The sequence below is a fragment of the Perognathus longimembris genome, unplaced genomic scaffold (assembly GCF_023159225.1).
Source record: "Perognathus longimembris pacificus isolate PPM17 unplaced genomic scaffold, ASM2315922v1 HiC_scaffold_5505, whole genome shotgun sequence".
In the NCBI taxonomy this organism is placed as follows: domain Eukaryota; kingdom Metazoa; phylum Chordata; class Mammalia; order Rodentia; family Heteromyidae; genus Perognathus; species Perognathus longimembris.
The window spans coordinates 36,621-57,116 of NW_025960940.1; the positions used below are offsets into that span (position 1 = coordinate 36,621).

The 20,496-nt window shown below is 48.6% G+C and overlaps 2 protein-coding genes across 2 annotated transcripts; one reads left to right on the forward strand and one right to left on the reverse strand.

Moving 5' to 3' along the window:
* Positions 1-4,876: 4,876 nt before the first annotated feature.
* On the reverse strand, positions 4,877-6,490 carry LOC125345327 (SNW domain-containing protein 1-like). Its single transcript, XM_048337557.1, has one exon. The coding sequence runs from the start codon at positions 6,488-6,490 to the stop codon at positions 4,877-4,879; it is 1,614 nt and encodes a 537-aa protein (XP_048193514.1).
* A 6,725-nt stretch (positions 6,491-13,215) lies between these two features.
* LOC125345325 (crooked neck-like protein 1) lies at positions 13,216-15,264 on the forward strand. The gene has a single exon (XM_048337555.1). The coding sequence runs from the start codon at positions 13,216-13,218 to the stop codon at positions 15,262-15,264; it is 2,049 nt and encodes a 682-aa protein (XP_048193512.1).
* The last annotated feature ends 5,232 nt before the right edge of the window (positions 15,265-20,496 follow it).

The following is a 20,496-nucleotide window of genomic DNA, read 5'->3' on the forward strand; positions in this document are numbered from 1 at the left end:
TATAAGCTGCTGTGTAAAAATAAAGTTTGAGACCTTGATCAGAATCCTGTCTTGGTCTCCTTCCTTATGTCTGGTTTGTCTCTCATTCAGGTCAATTCCCCCTCGGGCTCCTGTTGACAAAACCCCGCGGGCCTGGGCAAATGAGGACAATGTTCACAGTCTGGAAATGTGCTAGCCAGTGAAACTTTCTCCTACTGTGCTGTTGGACTTTGGAGTGGGGAAAAGAAGGTCTTGTTTAGGGGAAATGTTTGTATTCAAATGGTTGATTCAAATCACACACACACACACACACACACACACACACACACACACACAAGCACATGCAAATAAATAAATAAATGAATGAATGAATCAATCAATCAATAAACACTTTTCAAAAGAGCTGCTGAATCACAAGCCCCTGTGTCCCAGGGAAGTTGGAGATTGATCTGATCCACAAGGTTTGCAAGGACCCCTCCCTTGGGGATGCCAAGTGAGAAAATCTGGCCAGGCTCCAAGGAGAGAGTGCCTGGCCCTGAAGAAGATGACCTTCGGCCAACAGCTCTACAACCAGCTTCTTGGGGCCCTGCTCTGAGACCAGGACTTGGATCTCATGGAAAAGTTCCTGACCTGTTCCCTGGGGAGTCTGATGAACATGGAAGATGGCTTCAAGCAGGAGTTTTCCCATGAGACACCTCCCTCCCACCCCTACCTGCCACCCTCCCATGCCTTCTTCCCAGCCATAGAGCCTTCCTTTTTCCCCACAGGGCCTGCCTGTTCTGAGTGGCACACGCTGAAGCACCCCACCAGCCCTGGGGTCTAGGTTACAGCCAGCTGGGGGACAAGACCTGAAGGAGACTGGCTTGCACCTCACCACCACAACCTGAGGGGCCTTAGCTGGGGCCCCGGGCTTTAGCCTCCACCTGTGAATTTCCAGCCACCCAACCTCAAGCAGACTCGGCTCCTCCATCCAGAGCCACCTTTGGCCACCACACCTGACTCAGAACACTTCCTCTGAGCCTTTCCATATTTTCTTTCCCTCCATTTTGATTTTTAGGCTTGTAGAATTAAACGACTGTTTTCTTGTGGGAGGCAAAATAAAGAAAATAAAATGAAATAAACTCTTTCCGGCCTGAAACATGCGGTGGTCTCCTTTCAGCGATCCTCTCATGAGCGAATCCATCAACCAGGCCCACAGGGTTGGGCTTCTTTATATTTACTCAGGGCACATTAAAAGGGGAGCTGGGAAGATTAGCCATTATCCACCTTGACACATGAATGCAGGAATACATTGCCCCAAGTGCTGTGTGTATCCTAGCCATTTCTTTCTATATATGGAAGATAACTAGGTACAATCAACTAGGTACAACCTGATAGGATTACTTAGTTCATGTACAGTGCTTAATCATTGACCATGGTGGATATCAGCGCTCGGAAAACTGCATAAGAGACTTTAGATAGAAACATCCTTTTATTGTACTTGGTTTGGTACCTAGGAAGGGATTGCCACAACCACATCAGGTGTGTATTTATTTAGAAGCTACTAGGAAAACGCCACAGTGCTTTGAACAAGTCAGGGAGAGGCAGATCCAAGGGAACAACTCTGCCCAACTGGAGATTAAGCATGGAAGTAGTATTGGCAACATTAACCCTGCTCATTCTATCATAGGTCTTCATTGTAAGCAGCTGTGAGGCTTTTTTAATGTCATACCTGACAGGTCCTTGCCCTGTTCCTGGTTGACTTGAGTGAGAAGCTGTGACCCAAACATGGCTTCTGCTCATCATTGGCCAGCCGTGTGCAAGTCCAGACCTGCTTACCCTACAGCCCCAACAGGCACCTGACTGCTACCCCAAGTCAAGAGCTGAACGAGACCAGTCAACTTAAGGAAGCATTAGGAAGAACAATTTTTGGTTTTGAGGTGTAATCGGGCTTGCTTGCCAAACTAGCAGTAGTGAGACTGAGGCAAGAGGAGTGAGAGCTTGAAGCCAGTCTGGATCACATTGCTAAATGTTAAAAAAAAAAAAAAAAAAGAAAAGAAATCTTTTTTTCTGTTACTGTTGTTTCAAATCACCAAATTCTCAGTATTTGATGGGCAGCAGGTCAAAGGTGGTCACTAATGATTAGGATGTGGCTACTAGAACAAGCTGTCAACCCATATCTTCTTGTCTTGTTACACTGTGTTAGTGTCTGTGTGGGTGGCAGGAGAGGCAGAAGGCCGGATTCAAAGCTAGCCAGCTAGGTGGGCACTGGTGGCTCATGCCTGTAATACAGGATATCCAGGAGGCTGAGATCTGCGCATGGGGGTTCACAGTCAACGTAGGTAGGAAAGTTCATGAGACTCATACCTCTAATGAAATTCTCAGAAAAAGCTGGAAGTTAGATCTTTGGCTGAGAGGCAGAAAATTAGCCTTGAGCCAATTGAATCTCAGGGACAGTGCCCCAGGCCTGAATTCAAGACCCAGGGCTGGAACCAGATTACATGTATATCCAATAAATATACCCAGCAATGTTCCTCGCTCTGCCTAGGAAAGTGTTCTTCCCACAGTAACAATGAGCACAGTCTGCCCCCTGTTGGCCCCAGGGGATTGGCTCCAGGACCATTTTGGCTACTAGAATGCTAGGATGCTTAAATCCTTTCTATAAAACAATGTGTGCTGGGCTCTGGAGGCTCCTACCTGTAAACTTATCTATCCAGAAGTCTGAGCTCTGAGGATCATGGTTGGAAGTCAGCCCAGGTAGGAAATTCCATGAGACTCTCATCTCCAGTAAACTGCTCAAAAATAACTAAAAGCTGCACCTCAGACTCAAGGACAGGGCCCAGGCCTCAATTCAAGTGCCAGGACTGGAAACCAACCCACAAAGCAAAATGAACCAGCAGATAGGAGGCCAGGCTACTCGAATGGCTCAAATCGCAGAGCAACAGCTGAACCATGTGCAATGCCTGATTTAAAGACCCAATGCTGTCACAAAACACATATACCCCATTAAAAAACAAAAACAGGGCTGGGATATAGATCAGTGGCAAAGCACCTGCCTAGCAAGTGCAACGACCTGGGTTTGATCCCTAGTACTAAAAATCAAAAGACAAAAAATCTTTAAAATCAAACAAACCCAAAACTAAAACAGAACCAAAACAAAGCAATAAGCAACAACCAATAAAACCCAGAGAAACAAACACAAAAACCAAACAGTTGGTACAAAGATTTGCTTTACTGTGTGGACATAATTTGTGGGAATGAAAAATACTAGAGTGACAACAGCCATAGCAGTTAACGTGGCTGAACCACATTATTGACTCAAGTACCAGACTGTCTTTTCCCACTCTTCCCCTATCCTGGACTTGAGGGACTACTAGGGCAATGCTCCCTTCCCATAGCCTGGTGGTAGCTCGGTGCCTGCATCCTTCTTTCACATTCTTTCCCTTCTTCCTCAAAGGTTTTCTTCTCTCACAGCCTTCACTTCACATCCACCCATCCTTTCCACCTCAAACCTTCTCTTTTCCCCCAACACTACCTCCTGTCTACTCTCTCCTTCGCTTGCACCTTTCTAATCACATCTATCCTTCCCCTCTTTCTCCAACCTTTCTTTCCTCTTCACCCATCCCTTTTTGAATCACTCTTTTCTTTCCCTTCCACCCTCCTTTCCTATGTATCATTCCATTCATCCTTCCTTTTCTGCTCTACACTTCACTTCCCCTCCAAACTTCCAAGCTCCCACCACACTTCTCCTCAGCTTCCATCTTCCCCTTCATCCTCTACCGTTCCTGTCACCTTCTACCCTTCCCATCTGCCTCCATTGTCTCTTCTGTCTGTAAGGTCCTCTCCCTGAGGGCTACATGCAGATGCCTCCACCTCATTAAGTCTCCATCCAGTTACCTGGGTAACCAGCAGACCTGGAGGAAGTTACCTCCCCTTTCCCTGAGGTCACCTCCTAATCCACCTGGCCACACCCCTTGCCCCTGCCCTAAATAAAGCAGGGCTGGGTGGGGGTCGCTCTCTCTCTCTCTCTCTCTCTCTCCCTTCTCTCTGGCCATGGATCATCTTGGCCACAGGCCAGCAGTTCAGTAATAAATGTTCTCTCCTGCCTGAATACCGTGTGGCATTCTCCTTTACCAGCTACCTACTTTAAAAACCTAACACTGTCTGTATCCTTAACCATCTGTCTTTCTATTCTACTTCAACACTACCCTAGGCCTTCTGTGCTTCTCTTATCCCCACACTTGTTCATTCTCTCATAAGTCTGATATCAGCGCCTGAAAGGGCTTGTGAAGTTTGCTCTGGGAGAGATGACTGAGGATGATCTTCTTGATGGCAGGGAGCTCATTAAACTCAAGCTAGATGTTCTCCCTTGTGGTCCTATAAACCTTGTGGATCAGATCAGTTTCCAACTTCCTGGGGACATAAGGTCTTGTGAGTCAGCAACTCTCCAAAATGAGTTTATTCATTTATTGATTCATTCATTTACTTACATAGGCATTTATTTATTTGTATGTGTGTTTTCAATCAATACAAACAGTTGCCCGAAACAACACCTCCTTTTCCCCACTTCAAAGTCAAACAGAACAGTAGGGGAAAGTTTCCCTTGCTAGCACATTTCCAGCCTGTGAACATCCTCCTCATTGCCATTGGGGTTACTTCATTGAGAAGCAGCCATTCTTACACAAAAGATCACCCCTGTGACTCCTAATGGCATACAAACGGAAGTGGCTTTGATTGTGGAGTTGGTTAAGGAGAGGGAGGGTATGTTCTCTAAGTGCCACATGGTGGCAGAAGCACCTGCAAACCTGGAAACTGGTTCCCAGATTTGGATTTCTTCTGACCATCTACACAGTGTACCCCCAGGAATGGCACCATCAGGGTTGTGGACCAAGTTCACCGAGGGGGAAGAAAGGAGTATCTATGCCTTCCTCCTCTTCTTGCCTCCATGCTCCTGTTCCTGGGCTTGGCTCCTCTCCGAGGGTCTTTTTGAGCCGCCTTGCCGCTTTGCTTCTTGCAGAAACTTGTCCAAACCAAAAGGATCTTCCTCAAACTCAACAGGTCCTTCTAATCTTCCCTGCCTCTGTTCTGAATCGGAAAACTCTTTGCATGGAAAGAACCTGTGGGTCTCCATTCTGGCTTCTAGGTCATTGCCATACATGTCCTTGTCCAGATCTGGCCTGGGCCTATAGATAGTATGGGCCATGGGTTCAGCCCCTCTCCAGGAGTGGCCATAAAGGTTGTAAAAGTCATCTTCTCCACCGGCAAAGCCACTGTCCATACCCTTGGGCTGCTTGAAGAGCCTTGGGTCATAATACTGACCTTCATTGGAGGTTCCAGGATTGGGGACACCGAGAGCAATGACTTCAGTGATATCTCGTTGCTCAATATGCTGTCGTTTCCACGTCCTCTTCGGAGCTGCCCTGTAAAGATTGCGGTCACACCGCCTGTCTTTCTGCCTCTCCTGTCGGATCCCTGCCCTCTCCTGTGGCTCCCCATCCTCTCCATCCACTCGGGCTTTGCTCCCAGCTCTGCTCTCCCTGGTCCTTTGGGCCAGCTCTCTCAGTCTCTCCTCATGTTTCTGTTTTGCTTTGTGAGCCATCTTCCTCTCCACTTGGGCCCGGGCCTCGACAGCCTCCCGAGCCTTGCGGTCAGCAATATAGAGAGCTTGGGCCAGCTTAGCAAAGGTATCCTTGATGCACACCGCCTGGAGTCCTCTCGCACCAGTGGCCAGACGCTTGTCTAGTGGAATTGTATAACCCTTTGCATTTTTCCAGTTGGAAATGCAAGGGGGGATCTTCCACTCTTGTTGTTCCTTCACAGTCATCCGTCGACTTGGGGACCGCAGCACAGGTACAGGAGGAGAAGGCGGTGGCCGGGGAATCTTCTGATTGATCTTGAATCTCGGAGGCTCCATGGGATCTTTCTGCATGTCCACCACCCGAATCACCCTCTGCTTAGCCCCTGAGTTCCATGCCTCTCCTTGTTGAAAGGGCGTGTATCGCACATACTGAGCAGGGGCCGGTCTCTCAGCTTCTCCAGCCGGCATGGCTGCAGCAACCTTCTGCCACACAAGCTTCTCTAAGGCTGCCCGAGTCTTTGCTGTGGTCTCTTGAATGGCCTCTTGGTCGGGTCTCCGCAAGTCTGGATCCTCTGCATTGGTCACCTCCTTTGGGACCAGGTCAGCGTGCTGGCTGTAAATGACCCTGGCTTTTGGCTGTCCTTGTCGAGCAATTGCTTGGTATTGGAGTCGCCCTCGGAAATCGACCTGAATGGCCAGTGCATTGGCCCTTGTTTTCCCGCGACCCATATCCAGCGGCCACTGGGCCACAGGGATCTCTGGGAACGCGCCTCCGTCTCCAAAGTCCTCTAAGCAGCAGGGTGTCCAGCCTTTGCGGAGCCCATATGGGGGAGGTTCTCTGCGGGAGGAGGCCAGGGAGGCCTGCCAGGGTCCGTGACATCTAGCCTTCTCTCTGGCTTCAGTTTGGTTCTGAGATAGCCCAGTGGGCGCAGGCAAGCATGCGGTGAGCACCATCTCCTCAGGGGAAAGAGTGGGTTGAGGAGGGGACCGCCAGCAAGATCAAACTTCCTGCTTGCTCAGGTGAGACTGCCACGGGACTGGCCAAGCTTAGGGGTGGAGAAGCCTATATAGGGGAAGGCAGGGAGGAGGTGTGGCCAGAGCAGATGGGGAAAGGGCCTCAGAGCCTAGGGGACCTCTCACTGTCTGAAGGAGAGGTGGCCAGGGTGGGTGAGGGCGTGGTCGGTCTGTCTGGGTAGAGGGGAAGTGGCCTCAGTGCCTGGGGCCCTTTGGCTGACTCACAGTCAAGGGATGGTCCCTTGGAGGTAATTGGTTGGGTATGCTCGGGTGATTTGGCATAAGGCCTATCATGCTTTCCTTCTGAAAGGGGAGGAGTTGAGGGGCCCTTCCCCAGAGAGAGGGAACATTGCACTGCATTGTCTCTGTGCTTCAGAAGGGCCACCCATTCTCTCTGGCTCCTTCCTGGTCACTCAGGGGCATGGAGTTTAGGGGGAGAAGGACCAGATGAAGGCAGCAGTAACCGTCCCATGGTAGTAAATGTGCACATGGGTCTACGCAGAGGAGTCTGGATGCAGGGGCTGCACAAGAAGAGAGCTGAGAGTCTAGTGGAGAATGAGAACTCCTGTTCCACTTGGTGTTTCCCCTGGTGGCAACAGGAGTTTGATCCAAGATAAGGGCCGGCATTGGAGCAATGGGGAGGGGTGTGGGCTGATTGGATTTGACATGATAATTCCATTTTCTGTGGGAAGGTGGGTAATCCGCTCACCTCTTGACCTCTCCTGAAAGTGTCCTTGTCTAGCGGTTACCAATTGCAGATGTTTCCTTCACACGGTGGAGTCCCCAACTCTACCCTTGTTTAGGGAAAGAATTTTCTTTTCCTTTACACTAATTTGGGCTAGTAGGGGATACGTGCCAAGCTGCATGGGTGCGCAGATTTTTGGAATGATGAAGTGTCCTTTTAGACACAATTTTCCGGAGCAGGGCTGGTGCCTTCTGCTTGTTCCTGCTTGCAGGCTGCAAAGTTCAGATAACAGTAAATAACAGGACGCGGGTTTGTCCTCGTATGCTGGAGGGAGAGGGGCTCAGGTAACTTCCTACTCAAGGGGGGCTGGTATGGACTGGCCTCTTTCATCCTCAGTAAATATAGAGAAGCCAGGCCAGGTGGTTGGCTTCCCTTGTGAAAGGTTCCCTGAGAGGAGACAGACCACCCCGTCCATGGTTCAGGCAGCAATCAGTTTATTTCATTTCATTTTTACCTCCCACGAGGAAATATTCATTGAATTGCACAAGTTCACAGATCACACTCTAAACTGAAAAGAATCATTAAGAGGAAGCGAGCCACGTCAGCTGGGTTTCTTGGTTGAAGGCGGCTCTGGATAGAGGAGCCCCATCTGGAGGGGCCTGGGTTTTGGAGCTTCACAGCCAGGGGCTGAATCTGGGGCCCAAGGCTGATGCCCCCTGATGTGTGGTGGCAGGTGCAAGCCCTTGTCCTCCAGCACTCCTGTGCAAGTTGGCTGTGGCGTAGACTACCCTGAAGGCCTATGCGATAGTGGCGAGTATGGGGTAGTGGCGAGCTGCACTTCTGTTGCTTGGTCTAGGCAGACCTCATGCTGAACATGAAAATATTGGTGGGTGCCTAGGAGGACTCCTAGAAAAAATCATGGTGGAGACTCTCCTCCAAGTTCACCTACTCCTCTGAAAATATGTCAAGAATTTTTTCTTGAGATCTAACCACTGTACCCAAGTCACCTTTGCACAGTCAACAAGCTAAGGGGCCTAGAGTTCTGCAGGGGATGGTCTACCCTGGTCGTTTCATCTCTGTGTTAACAGTATGGCTCTTAAGTTTAATCAGGGAACCTGAGCGTATATGAAAATTAGCTCAACCCCCACCTCTCCTTATTGTCAGTTTTGCCAGCACTCACTGGCTAGTCAGGGACTCATATCAAGCAAAGCACTTCCAGGGTGAGCACGGGTGGATTCTTAGCTTTTACTGATCATGCTTCCACACCTCCTCCCTGAATCACATGAGAGATGGTAGAGAAGAGACCTGACTACATCAATCCTTGAGGAGCCTGAGCAGCCAGTGCACCTCCATATTGTAGCTTGGGCCTGACTGGGCCCTGAAACGTCCTGGAATAACTGCGGAACATGTCAGTGTGAAGCCTGCACAAAATGCAGTCTAAAATAATCAAGGTAGCCAGAGAGAATTCATTTGACCAGAGGTCAGTTAAAGTTAGGATGCTTTAGCCATTGTTTGTAAGATGCTTCACTGCCTTGCTTGATAATTGTGCTGTGTACTGGAATATCAGCAGATAAATATTTGAAATGCCAGGTGCTCCACCAGGCAATCAAGTTACTGCCCCAATAAGTAACTAATGTATACATAGCAGGAGGGGACTGGCACCAAAAGTCCCTTGTAGCATCCCCCACTAACAGTCTCCAGGTCCATAACTGGTGAAGGCTGACCCCAGATGTCTTTTGCAAACTTTGACTGTCTTGCTGTTAAGCGACAATGCCCCAGCTAATCAGGAACATAGAAGGATTGAAAATGCGACTCTGAATGACTGCCTTGTTTCCAAGAGTGTGTTGTGTTTGTGCTTCTGACACCACTAGAGAACACATCCTCCCTCTCCCTGGCCAACCCCACAGTCAAGACCACTTCTTTTTGTGTGCCATTAGTAGCCACAGGGGTGATCTTTTGTGTAAGAATTGCTGCTTATCAATGAAGTAGCCCCAAACACAATGAGGAGGATATTCACAGCCTGAAAATGTGCTAGAAAATAAAATTTAACCCTACTGTGCTTGTCCCAGCCAGCTGGGTTTTGTCAACAGGAACCCGAGGGGGAGTGGACCTGAATGAGAGACAAATCAGACACAAGGAAGGAGACCAAGACAGGATTCTGATCAAGGTCTCAAACTTTATTTTTTGCACAGCCGCTTATATAGTGATTAAAAATGGTAGCTAACGTAAGCAGGGCTGTTAGGCTGCTAGGTTACTAAACTACAAGATGTACGTTACAAGAAGGTTATGGGTGGGTGATTTTCAATGAAGGGTAGGTAGTATGTACTGCCAAAGAGGATATCAAGACTGACCAACCTGCATGGATGAGATATCACAGAAACCAAACATTCTTTTCAGTTAAGCACTATAGGTTTTTTCATGTAACAATATGACAGCCATTTGATTCCCGTCACTGTGCTGTTTGACTTTGGAGTGGAGAATGAAGGTCTTGTCTAGGGCAACTGTATTCATTCAAAACACACATGCAAATGAATATCTACGTAAGTAAATGAGTGAATGAATGAATGAATGAATGAATCAATCAATCAATTCTTTTGGGAGAGCTGCTGACTCATCTGGCCAGGCTCCAATGAGAGAGTGCCTGGCCCTGAAGAAGATGACCTTCAGCCAACAGCTCTACAACCAGCTCCGGAACCACTTGGGGCCCTGCTCTCAGACCAGGACTTGGATCTCATGAAAAAGTTCCTGACCTGGGGAGTCTGATGAACATGGAAGATGGCCTCAAGCAGGAGTTTTTCCATGACACACTTTCCCCCATCCCCCAACCCAACACTGCTATAGACCCTTCCTTGTTCTCCACATAGCCTGCCTATTTGGAGTGGCAGGCCCTGAAGCACTCCACCAGCCCTTGGGTCCAGGTTACAGCCAGCATGGGGAGGAGACCTGAAGGAGACCAGCTTGCACCTCACCACCACAAACCACGGGGCCTCAGCTGACAGCCAAGGGCCCAGGCTTTAACCTCCAGCTCTGAAATTCCAGCCACCCAGCCTCATCCAACTCAGCTCCTCCACCTTCGGCTACCATACCTGACTCAGAATGCTTCCTCTGAGCCTTTCCATGTTTTCTTTCCCTACACTTTCATTTGTAAGCTTGTAGAGTTAAATGATTATTTCCTTGTGGAAGGCAAAATAAAGAAACTAAAATGAAATAAACTCTATCCTGCCTCAAGCATGTGGCAGTCTCCTTTCTGCAAACCTTCCATGGGGGAACCCACCAACCAGGCCCAGAGGGTTCAGCTTCTTCATATTACCGAGGACACCTTAGAGGGGCCTCAGGAGTTTAGTGATTATCCACCTTGACACATAAATGCAGGAACACATTGTCCTAAGCGCTATGTGTATCATAGTCATTTCTATATGGAAGGTACCTAGGAACAATCGACTATTTGATAGGATTACCTAGTTCATGTACAGTGCTGAACCATTCAGACACCTGAAGCTGTTAGGAACAACCACATAACAGAATTTGAATGCACACATGCTTTCATTGTACTTGGTTGGATACATAGGGAGGGATTGCCACAACCACAACAGGGGTGTATTTATTTAAAAGCGACTAGGAAAATGCCACAGTGCTTTGACCAAGTCGGGGACAGACAGATCAGAGGGAACAACTCTGCCCTACTGGAGATTAAGCAAGGAAGCAGTGTTGGCAACATTAATCATGCTCATTCCATCATAGGTCTTCATTGTAAGGAGGTGGGAGGCTTTCTTCTTTTATCTCACACCTGACAGGTCCTGGTTGACTTGAGTGAGGAGCTATGCTCATCATTGGCCAGCCTTGTGCATGTCCAGACCTGCTTAGCCTATAGCCCTAGAAGGTACCTGACTGCCACCCCAAGGCAAGAGCCGAGAAAGACCAGTCAACATAGGGAAACATGAGGAAGAACAATTTTTTGTTTTGAGGAATAGTCAGGCTTGCTTGCCATGCTAGCACGAGTGAGACTGAGGCAAGAGGAGTGAGAGCTTGAGGCCAGCCTAGAGCACATTGCTAAACGTTAAAAATAATATTTTTTCTCTTATTGTTGTTTCAAATCACCAAATTCTCAGTATTTGATGGGCAGCAGGTCAAAAGTGGTCACTAACGATTAGGATGTGGCTGCTAGAACAAGCTGTCAAGACATCTCTTCTTGTCTTGGTACACTGTGTTAGTTTCTGGGTGGGTGGCAGAAGAAGGCAGAAGGCAAGATTCAAAGCTAGCCAGCTAGCTGGGCACTGGTAGCTCATGCCTGTAATACAGGATATCCAGGAGGCTAAGATCTGCACATTGGTGTCCAAAGCCAAACTGGGGAGGAAAGCTCAAGAGACTCTTCACTCCAATGAAATATTCAGAAAAGGCTGGAAGGCAGAAAATTAGCCTTGAGCAAGAAGAAGCTCAGGGACAGTGCCAGGGCCCTGAATTAAAGCCCCAGGACTGGAACCACAATACAAACATATCAAATAAATATACCCACCAAGTTTCCTGGTTCTCCCTAGGAGGTGGACAATTGGAAAGTGTTCTTCCTACAGTTACAGTCAGCAAAGTCTGCCCCCTGTTGGCCACAGGGGGCTCCAGGACCATTTTGGCCACCAGAATCCTAGGATGTTTAAGTCCTCTCAATGAAACAACCTGTGCAAGTCTCTGGAGGCTCCTACCTGTAAACTTATCTACACAGGAGGCTGAGCTCCGAGGATCATGGTTGGAAGCCAGCCCAGGTAGGAAAGTCTGTGAGACTCTCATCTCCAGTAAACTGCTCAAAAATAACTGAAAGCAGCACCTCAGGCTCAGGGAAAGGGCCTGGGCCCCAATTCAAGTGCCAGGACTAGAAACCAACCCACTAAGCAAAACGAACCAGCAGACAGGAAGCCAGGCTGGTGGTATGGCTCAAATGGCAGAGTACCAGCTGAGCCACATGCAAGGCCTTGAGTTAAAGCCACAGTGCTGCCACAAAACCCACATACCCCACCAAAAAACAAAACCCAAAACAAAGCCAATAAGCAACAGCCAATAAAACCCAGAGAAACAAACAGAAAACTAAACAGTTGCTACAAAGATTTGCTTTGCTGTGTAGACATAACTTGTAGGAATGGAAAACACCAGAGTGACAACAGCCATGGCACTTAAAGTGGCTGATACACTTTATGGGCTCAAGTCCCAGGCTGTCTGTTCCCACCCTCCCCCTATCCTGGACTTGAGAGGCTACTTGTGCAATGCTCCCTTTCCACGTAGCTCAGTGCCTGCTTCCCTTAGCCCATCAATCCACTCTGCGCCATGTCCATTTCTCTAGTGGGATATCTGTTGGGTCAAGTTCCATCTCATCCTTCTCCTTCAAGATATTCTTGCTGGGTCTCACTGGCTTAGGCTTCTGGATGATTGGTTTTCCATGAGCCTCCCTAACTATAAAGATTTTTGAAAGTTCGGTCTAGAAGGGAGCATGATGCCCTCCCCTCCCCTTCCCCTGCTCTCCTCCATAGGCTTTTGTTCAGACTCCCCCTGAGGGAATCATGTGATCACCGCTGTCCAGCTCCTGAGCATGAGTCAGCAAAGTGCCCCAGGCTTGGAGGTCACTTCCTGCTGCTCTGAGTCCACGCCCTCCTTCCCCCTGGTCCCGCCTCCCGTGCCCAGTGACAGGTTCCCTGGGTTCCAAGACAATTCCGGATCCACCCTGGCCACGCCTCCTCCTCACCCTCCCTTATATAATCCCTCTGCTCCACCTCAGGAGGCAAAGGCCTCTCAGCCAGCCCCCATCTCCTGCAGCTGGGCCAGCGGGCAGGCAGGCGAGTTGGCTGCTGTTTGTCTCTCCTAGGGCTCAGCTCTGCCCAGCGATTTGCTTTGTCTTGGGGACTCTTCGCAGTGTAGGCAAACTCTCCTGAACTTGGGCCGCTGACTGGGTTTCCAGTGCGTGCTGCGCGGGTGTCTCCGGGGCTCTCCTCCTGCAGACATGGCGGCCTCCTCCTCCGCCACAGCCGGGAAACAGAGGATTCCTCAAGCAGCCAAGGTCAAAAACAAAGCTGCAGCTCCCGTTCAGATCACTGCCGAGCAACTGCTCCGAGAAGCCAAAGAACGAGAGCTCGAACTTCGGCCGCCTCCGCCTGCACAGAGGATCGCGGACCAGGAAGAACTCAGTGACTACAAGCTGAGGAGAAGGAAGACTTTCGAAGACAACCTCAGGAAAAACAGGACTGTGCTGAGGAACTGGATCAAATACGCCAGGTGGGAAGAAAGTCTAAAGGAGATCCAAAGGGCTCGGTCCATCTACGAGCGTGCTTTAGATGTGGACTATGGCAACATCCCCCTCTGGCTGAGCTACGCAGAAATGGAAATGAAGAATCGCCAGGTCAACCATGCCCGGAATGTGTGGGAGCGGGCCGTCACCACGCTGCCGCGAGTCAGCCAGTTCTGGTACAAGTACACGGCCATGGAGGAGATGCTGGGGAACATTGCCGGTGCCCGGCAGGTGTTTGAGCGCTGGATGGAATGGCAGCCCGAGGAGCAAGCCTGGCACGCCTACATTAACTTGGAGCTGAGATACAGAGAGGTGGAGCGGGCACGCACCATTTATCAACGATTTGTTCTTGTGCACCCGCACGTGAAGAACTGGATCAAATATGCCCGCTCCGAAGAGAAGCAGGCTGCCTTTGCCCATGCCCGCCAAGTGTATGAGAGAGCTGTGGAGTTCTTCGGAGAAGAACACATGGATGAACGCCTTTTCGTTGCGTTTGCCAAGTTTGAGGAAAACCAGAAAGAAGTGGAGAGGGCCCGAGTCATCTACAAGTATGCCTTGGACAGAATTCCCAAACACCGGGCCCAGGAGCTCTTGAAAAACTACACCATCTTTGAGAAGAAGTTTGGTGACAGGCCGGGTATTGAAGCTCTCATCGAGAGCAAATGCAGGGCCAAGTATGAAGCAGAAGTGAGGGCTAATCCGCTCAATTTCGATGCCTGGTTTGATTACTTGCGCCTGCTGGAAAGCCACGCAGAAGCGGAAACAGTGCGAGAGGTTTATGAGAGAGCCGTGGCCAACGTCCCCCCCAGTGAGGAGAAGAGGCACTGGAAGCGCTACATCTACCTCTGGGTCCGCTATGCGCTCTATGAAGAACTGGAGGCAAAGGATCCCGACAGGACCAGACAGGTGTATCAGGCCTCTTTGCAATTAATTCCTCACCGCAAGTTCACATTTGCCAAAATGTGGCTCTATTACGCAAAATTTGAAATACGACAGAAAAATGTACCATTTGCCAGGAGAGTTTTGGGGACTTCCCTGGGCAAATGTCCAAAGAACAAGTTGTTCAAAGGCTACATAGAGCTGGAACTGCAGCTGCGAGAATTCGACAGATGCCGGAAGCTTTACGAGAAGTGGCTGGAATTTGCACCTGAGAATTGTGCCTCGTGGATTCAGTTTGCGGAAGTAGAGACACTCCTTGGGGATCTGGAGAGAGCCCGGGCGATTTATGAGTTAGCCATCAGCCAGCCACGCTTAGACATGCCAGAGGTGCTTTGGAAATCGTACATCGACTTTGAAATGGAGCAGGAAGAAACGGAGAGACCACGAAACCTTTACCGACGCTTGCTCCAGCGCACGCAACACGTCAAAGTATGGATCAGCTGGGCTCGCTTTGAGTTGTCTACAGGAGAAGAAGGAAGTGTGGCTAGATGCAGACAGATCTATGAGGAGGCTAACCAAACCATGAGGAACTGTGAAGACAAGGAAGACAGGCTGCTGCTGCTGGAATCTTGGAGGAGCTTCGAAGATGAATTTGGGACAGTATCAGAGAAGGACCGAGTAAACAAACTCATGCCAAAGAAAGCCAAGAAGAGAAGAAAGGTCCAGACTGACTATGGGTCTGAGGCAGCCTGGGAAGAATACTATGACTATATCTTCCCAGAAGACGCAGCCGCCAACCTAGCTAACCTCAAGCTCCTGGCCATGGCCAAACATTGGAAGAAACAACAACAGGAGAAAGGAGGCTGCCGAGCAACGTGCTCATGAGGACATGAAGGAGAGTGCAGTTCCAACATTCCTGCAAAGCAAGAAGCATTGGGCATTGTGGTTCTCTTTGGTCTTGTGGTTTATAAACTTCCTTTGGGACTCTTCGCCCCTGGAACTTTACCTATCTTTCACTAGAAAGCTTTCAAAGCTTTGACAGGTATATTTGTTAATGGTTTCACAGAGACGTTTTGGATTAGTCAGGGGTGGGGAGTTTTGAGTGAAAGAATTTTTCACCACTGAATGAAAATCTAAAAGAGAAAGAAACTCTTCCCGAATAAGGCTGCTGAAGCTCTGCCAACTTGAGCAGCTGAGACACTGTCTCATGCTCACTGTACATCTTACACGCTGACATCTGGAGCTAAAAGGAGGGTTTTTTGGACAGTAGACATGCAGAATGAATCCTAGCTCCTCAGGAGACTGAGATGTGAGGATCGAGGTTCAACGCTAAGCCAGACAGGAAAGTGTGTGAGAGCCTTATCTCCAATCAACCACCAGAAAATTGGAAGTGGCACTGTGGCTCAAGTAGTAGAGTGCTAGCCTTGAGCTGATGAGCTCAGGGACAGCTGCCAGGTCCAGAGATCAAGTGCCATGACCGACACACATACACTCACACACACACACACACACACACACACACACACGCACACAGAAAGAAAGAAAAGGCAAAGCTCCCATGGATCCTCTGAGGTTGAAGATCAAGCATAAAATTCCATGGGGACCACCTTCTCCTCCAGCACCGAGGAACATGATGTTGAAGGCAAGAAGAGGAGTTAGCAGTAGATACTCCTCTCTTCCCGCTCAGTGCACTTTGTCCAGAACCCTAATGACGCAAGTGAGGGGGGTACACTCTGTAAATGGTCAGCATGAAATCATATCTGGGTGCCAGCTCCCAGGGCTAATTTTCATTATAAGACATAGAAGGATTGAAAATATGGCTCTGAATGACTGCCTTTTTTCCAAGAGTGTGTTGTGTTAGTGCTTCTGCCACCATGTGGCACTTAGAGAACATACCATCCCTCTCCCTGCCCAACCCCACAGTCAAGACCACTTCCTTTTGTGTGCCATTAGTAGTCACAGGGGTGATCTTTTGAATAAGAATGGCTGCTTATCAATGAGTAACACCAATCACAATGAGGAGGATGTTCTCAGTGTGAAAATGTGCTAGCAAGTGAAACTTTCCCCTGCTGTGCTGTTAGACTTTGGAGTGGGGAAAAGATGGTCTTGTTTAGGGGAACTGTTTGTATTCAAATGGTTGATTCAAATCACACATGCAAATAAATACATAACAACCTATGTAAGTAAATGAATGAATCAGTCAATAAATGCTTTTTGAAAGATCTGCTGACTCACAAGCCCCTGTGTCCCAGGGAAGTTGGAAATTGATCTGATCCACAAGGTTTGCAAGGACCCCTCCCTTGGGGATGCCAAGTGAGAAAATCTGGCCAGGCTCCAAGGACAGAGTGCCTGGCCCTGAAGAAGATGACCTTCAGCCAATGGCTCTACAACCAGCTCCGGAAACCCCTTGGGGCCCTGCTCTCAGACCAGGACTTGGATCTCATGGGAAAGTTCCTGACCTGTTCCCTGGGAGTCTGATGGCCTCAAGCAGTACTTGTTCCATGAGACACCTCCCCCTCCCCTGCAACTCCTCACCCTCTACCCCAGCCATAGAGCCTTCCTTTTTCCCCACAGGGCCTGCCTTTTCTGAATGGCCCACGAGGAAGCACCCACCAGCCCTGGGGTCTAGGTTACAGCCATCCAGGGGACAAGACCTGAAGGAGACCGGCTTGCACCTCACCACCACAAGCTTGGGGGCCTTAGCTGGGGGCTGGGGCTTCAGCCTCCAGCTATGATGTTCCAGCCACCCAGCTTCATGCAGACTTGGCTCCTCCATCCAGAGCTGCCTTCAACCACCACACCTGACTCAGTACACTTCCTCTGCATCCTTCCATGTTTTCTTTCTTTACATTTTGATTTGTAAGCTTGTAGAATTAAATGACTGTTTCCTTGCGGAAGGCAAAATAAAAAAAATAAAATTAAATAAAATATTTCATGCCTGAAACATGCGGTGGTCTCCTTTCAGTGATTTTCTCATGAGGGAATCTATCAACCAGGCCCAGAGGGTTGGGCTTCTTTATTTTTACTCAGGGCACATTAAAGAGGAGCTGGGGAGATTACCCATAATCCTCCTTACACATGAATGCAGGAATACATTGTCCCAAGTGCTTTGTGTATCCTAGTCCTTTCTTTCTATATAGAAGATATCTAGGTACAATCAATTAACTAATAGGATTACTTAGTTCATGTACAGTGCTGACCCATTGACCAGGGTGGACATCGGCGCTCAGACAACCACATAAGAGACTTTAGATGGACACCACATGCTTTTATTGTACTTGGTTGGGTACCTAGGAAGGGATTGCCACAACCACAGCAGGTGTGTATTTATTTAGAAACTACTAGGAAAATGCCACAGTGCTTTGACCAATTCGGGGAGAGGCATATCCGAGGAAACAACTCTGCCCAACTGGAGATTAATTAAGCAAGGAAGTAGTGTTGGCAACATTAACCCTGCTCATTCCATCTTAGGTCTTCACTGTATGCTGCTGGGAGGCTTTCTTCTTTTATGTCACATCTGACAGGTACTTGCCCTGTGCCTGGTTGACATGAGTGAGGAGCTGTGACCCAAACATGGCTTCTGCTCATCATTGGCCAGCTCTGTGCATGTCCAGACCTGCTTACCCTACAGCCCCAGCAGGCACCTGACTGCTGCTCCAAGGCAAGTGCCGAGTAAGACCAGTCAACTTAGGGAAGCAAGAGGAAGAACATTTTTTGGTTTTGAGGTGTAGTCGGGCTTGCTTGCCATCCTAGCACTAGTGAGACTGAGGCAAGAGAAGTGAGAGCTTGAGGCCAGCCTGGCCCACATTGATAAATGTAATAAACACAAAACAAAAACACACAAGAAAAAACCCACCTTTTTTTCTGTTACTGTTGTTTCAAATTACCAAATTCTCAGTGTTTGATGGCAGCAGGTCAAAAGTGGTCACTAACGATTAGGATGTGGCTGCTAGAACAAGCTGTCAAGCCAACTCCTCTTGTCTTGGTGCACTGTGTTAGTGTCTGTGTGGGTGGCAGGAAAAGGCAGAAGGCCGGATTCAAAGCTAGCCAGCTAGCTGGGCACTGGTGGCTCAAGCCTGTAATACAGGATATCCAGGAGGCTGAGATCTGCGCATTGGGGTTCAAAGCCAACTACGGTAGGAACGTTCATGAGACTCCTACCTCTAATGAAATTTTCAGAAAAAGCTGGAAGTTGGATCTGTGGCCGAGAGGCTGAAAATTAGCCTTGAGCCAAATGAATCCCAGGGACAGTGCCCCAGGCCTGAATTCAAGACCCAGGACTGGAACCAGGATATATACATATCAAATAAATATACCCAGCAAGTTTCCTGGTTCTGCCTAGGAGGGGGACAACTGGAAACTCTTCTTCCCACAGTAGCAATGAGCAACGTCTGCCCCCTATTGGCCACAGGGGATTGGCTCCAGGACCATTTTGGCTACCAGAATGCTAGGATGCTTAAGTCCTTTCTGTAAAACAATGTGTGCATGGCTCTGGTGGCTCCTACCTGTGAACTTACCTACCCATGAGGCTGAGCTCTGAGGATCATGGTTGGAAGCCAGCCCAGGTAGGAAAGAAAGTCTGTGAGACTATCATCTCCAGTAAACTGCTCAAAAATAACTGAAAGCAGCACCTCAGGCTCAGGGACAGGGCTCAGGCCTCAATTCAAGTGCCAGGACTGGAAACTAACCCACAAAGCAAAATGAACCAGCAGACAAGAAGCCAGGCGGGTGGAATGGCTCAAATTGCAGAGGACCAGCTGAGCCATGTGCAATGCCTTGATTTAAAGCCACAGTGCTGCCACAAAACCCATATAACCCACCAAAAAAAAACAAAAACAAAAACAAAAACAGGGCTGGGATGTAGCTCAGTGGCAAAGCACCTGCCTAGCAAGTGCAACATCCTGGGTTCGATCCCTAGTAATAAAATACCAAAGACAAAAAAAATTGTTAAAAAAAAAACCAAAACTAAAACAGAACCAAAACAAAAGCAATAAGCAACAGCCAATAAAACACAGTGAAACAAACTAAACCAAACAGTTGGTACAAAGATTGGCTTTGCTGTGTGGACATAACTTGTGGGAATGAAAAATACCAGAGTGACAACAGCCATGGCACTTCAAGTGGTTGATACACTTATCGGCTCAAGTCCCAGACTGTCTTTTCCCACTCTCCCCCTATCCTGGACTTGAGGGGCTACATATGCAATACTCCCTTCCCACAGCCCGGTAGCTCGGTGCCTGCATCCTTCTTTCACATTCTTTCCTGTCTGCCTCAAAGGTTTTCTTCTCTCTCAGCCTTCACTTCACATCCACCCATCCTTTCCACCTCAAACCTTCTCTTCTCCCCCAACACTACCTCCTCTCTACTCTCTCCTTCACCTGTACCTTTCTATTCACATCTATCCTTGCCCTCTTTCTCCAACCTTTCTTTTCTCTTCACCCTTCCCTTTTAGAATCACTCCTCTCTTTCCCTTCCACCCTTCCTTTCCTATGTATCATTCCATTCATCCTTCCTTTTCTGCTCTACACTTCACTTCCCCTCCAAACTTCCATGCTCCCACCACACTTCTCCTCAACTTCCATCTTCCCCTTCATCCTCTCCCATTCCTGTCACCTTCTACCCTTCCCATCTGCCTCCATTTTCCCTTCTGTCTCTATCCTTATACTTCTAACTTTCTATTCTACTTCAGCACTACCCTAGGCCTTCTATGTTTCTCTTATCCTCACACTCTTTCCTTCTCTCATAAGTCTGATATCAGGGCCTGAAAGGGCTTCTGATGGTTGCTCTGGGAGAGATGACTGAGGATGATCTTCTCCATGGCAGGGAGCTCATTAAACTCAAGCTAGATTTTCTCCCTCTGGTCCCCTAGTGAGGAGTCCTATAAACCTTGTGGATCAGATCAGTCTCCAAGTTCCTGGAGACATACCGTCTTGTGAGTCAGCAACTCTCCAAAATGAATTTATTCATTTATTGATTCACTCATTTACTTACATAGGTACTTATTTGTATGTGTATTTTCAATCAATACAAACAGTTGCCCTAAACAAGACCTCCTTTTCTCCACGTCAAAGTCAAACAGAACAGTAGGGGAAAGTTTCACTTGCTAGCACATTTCCA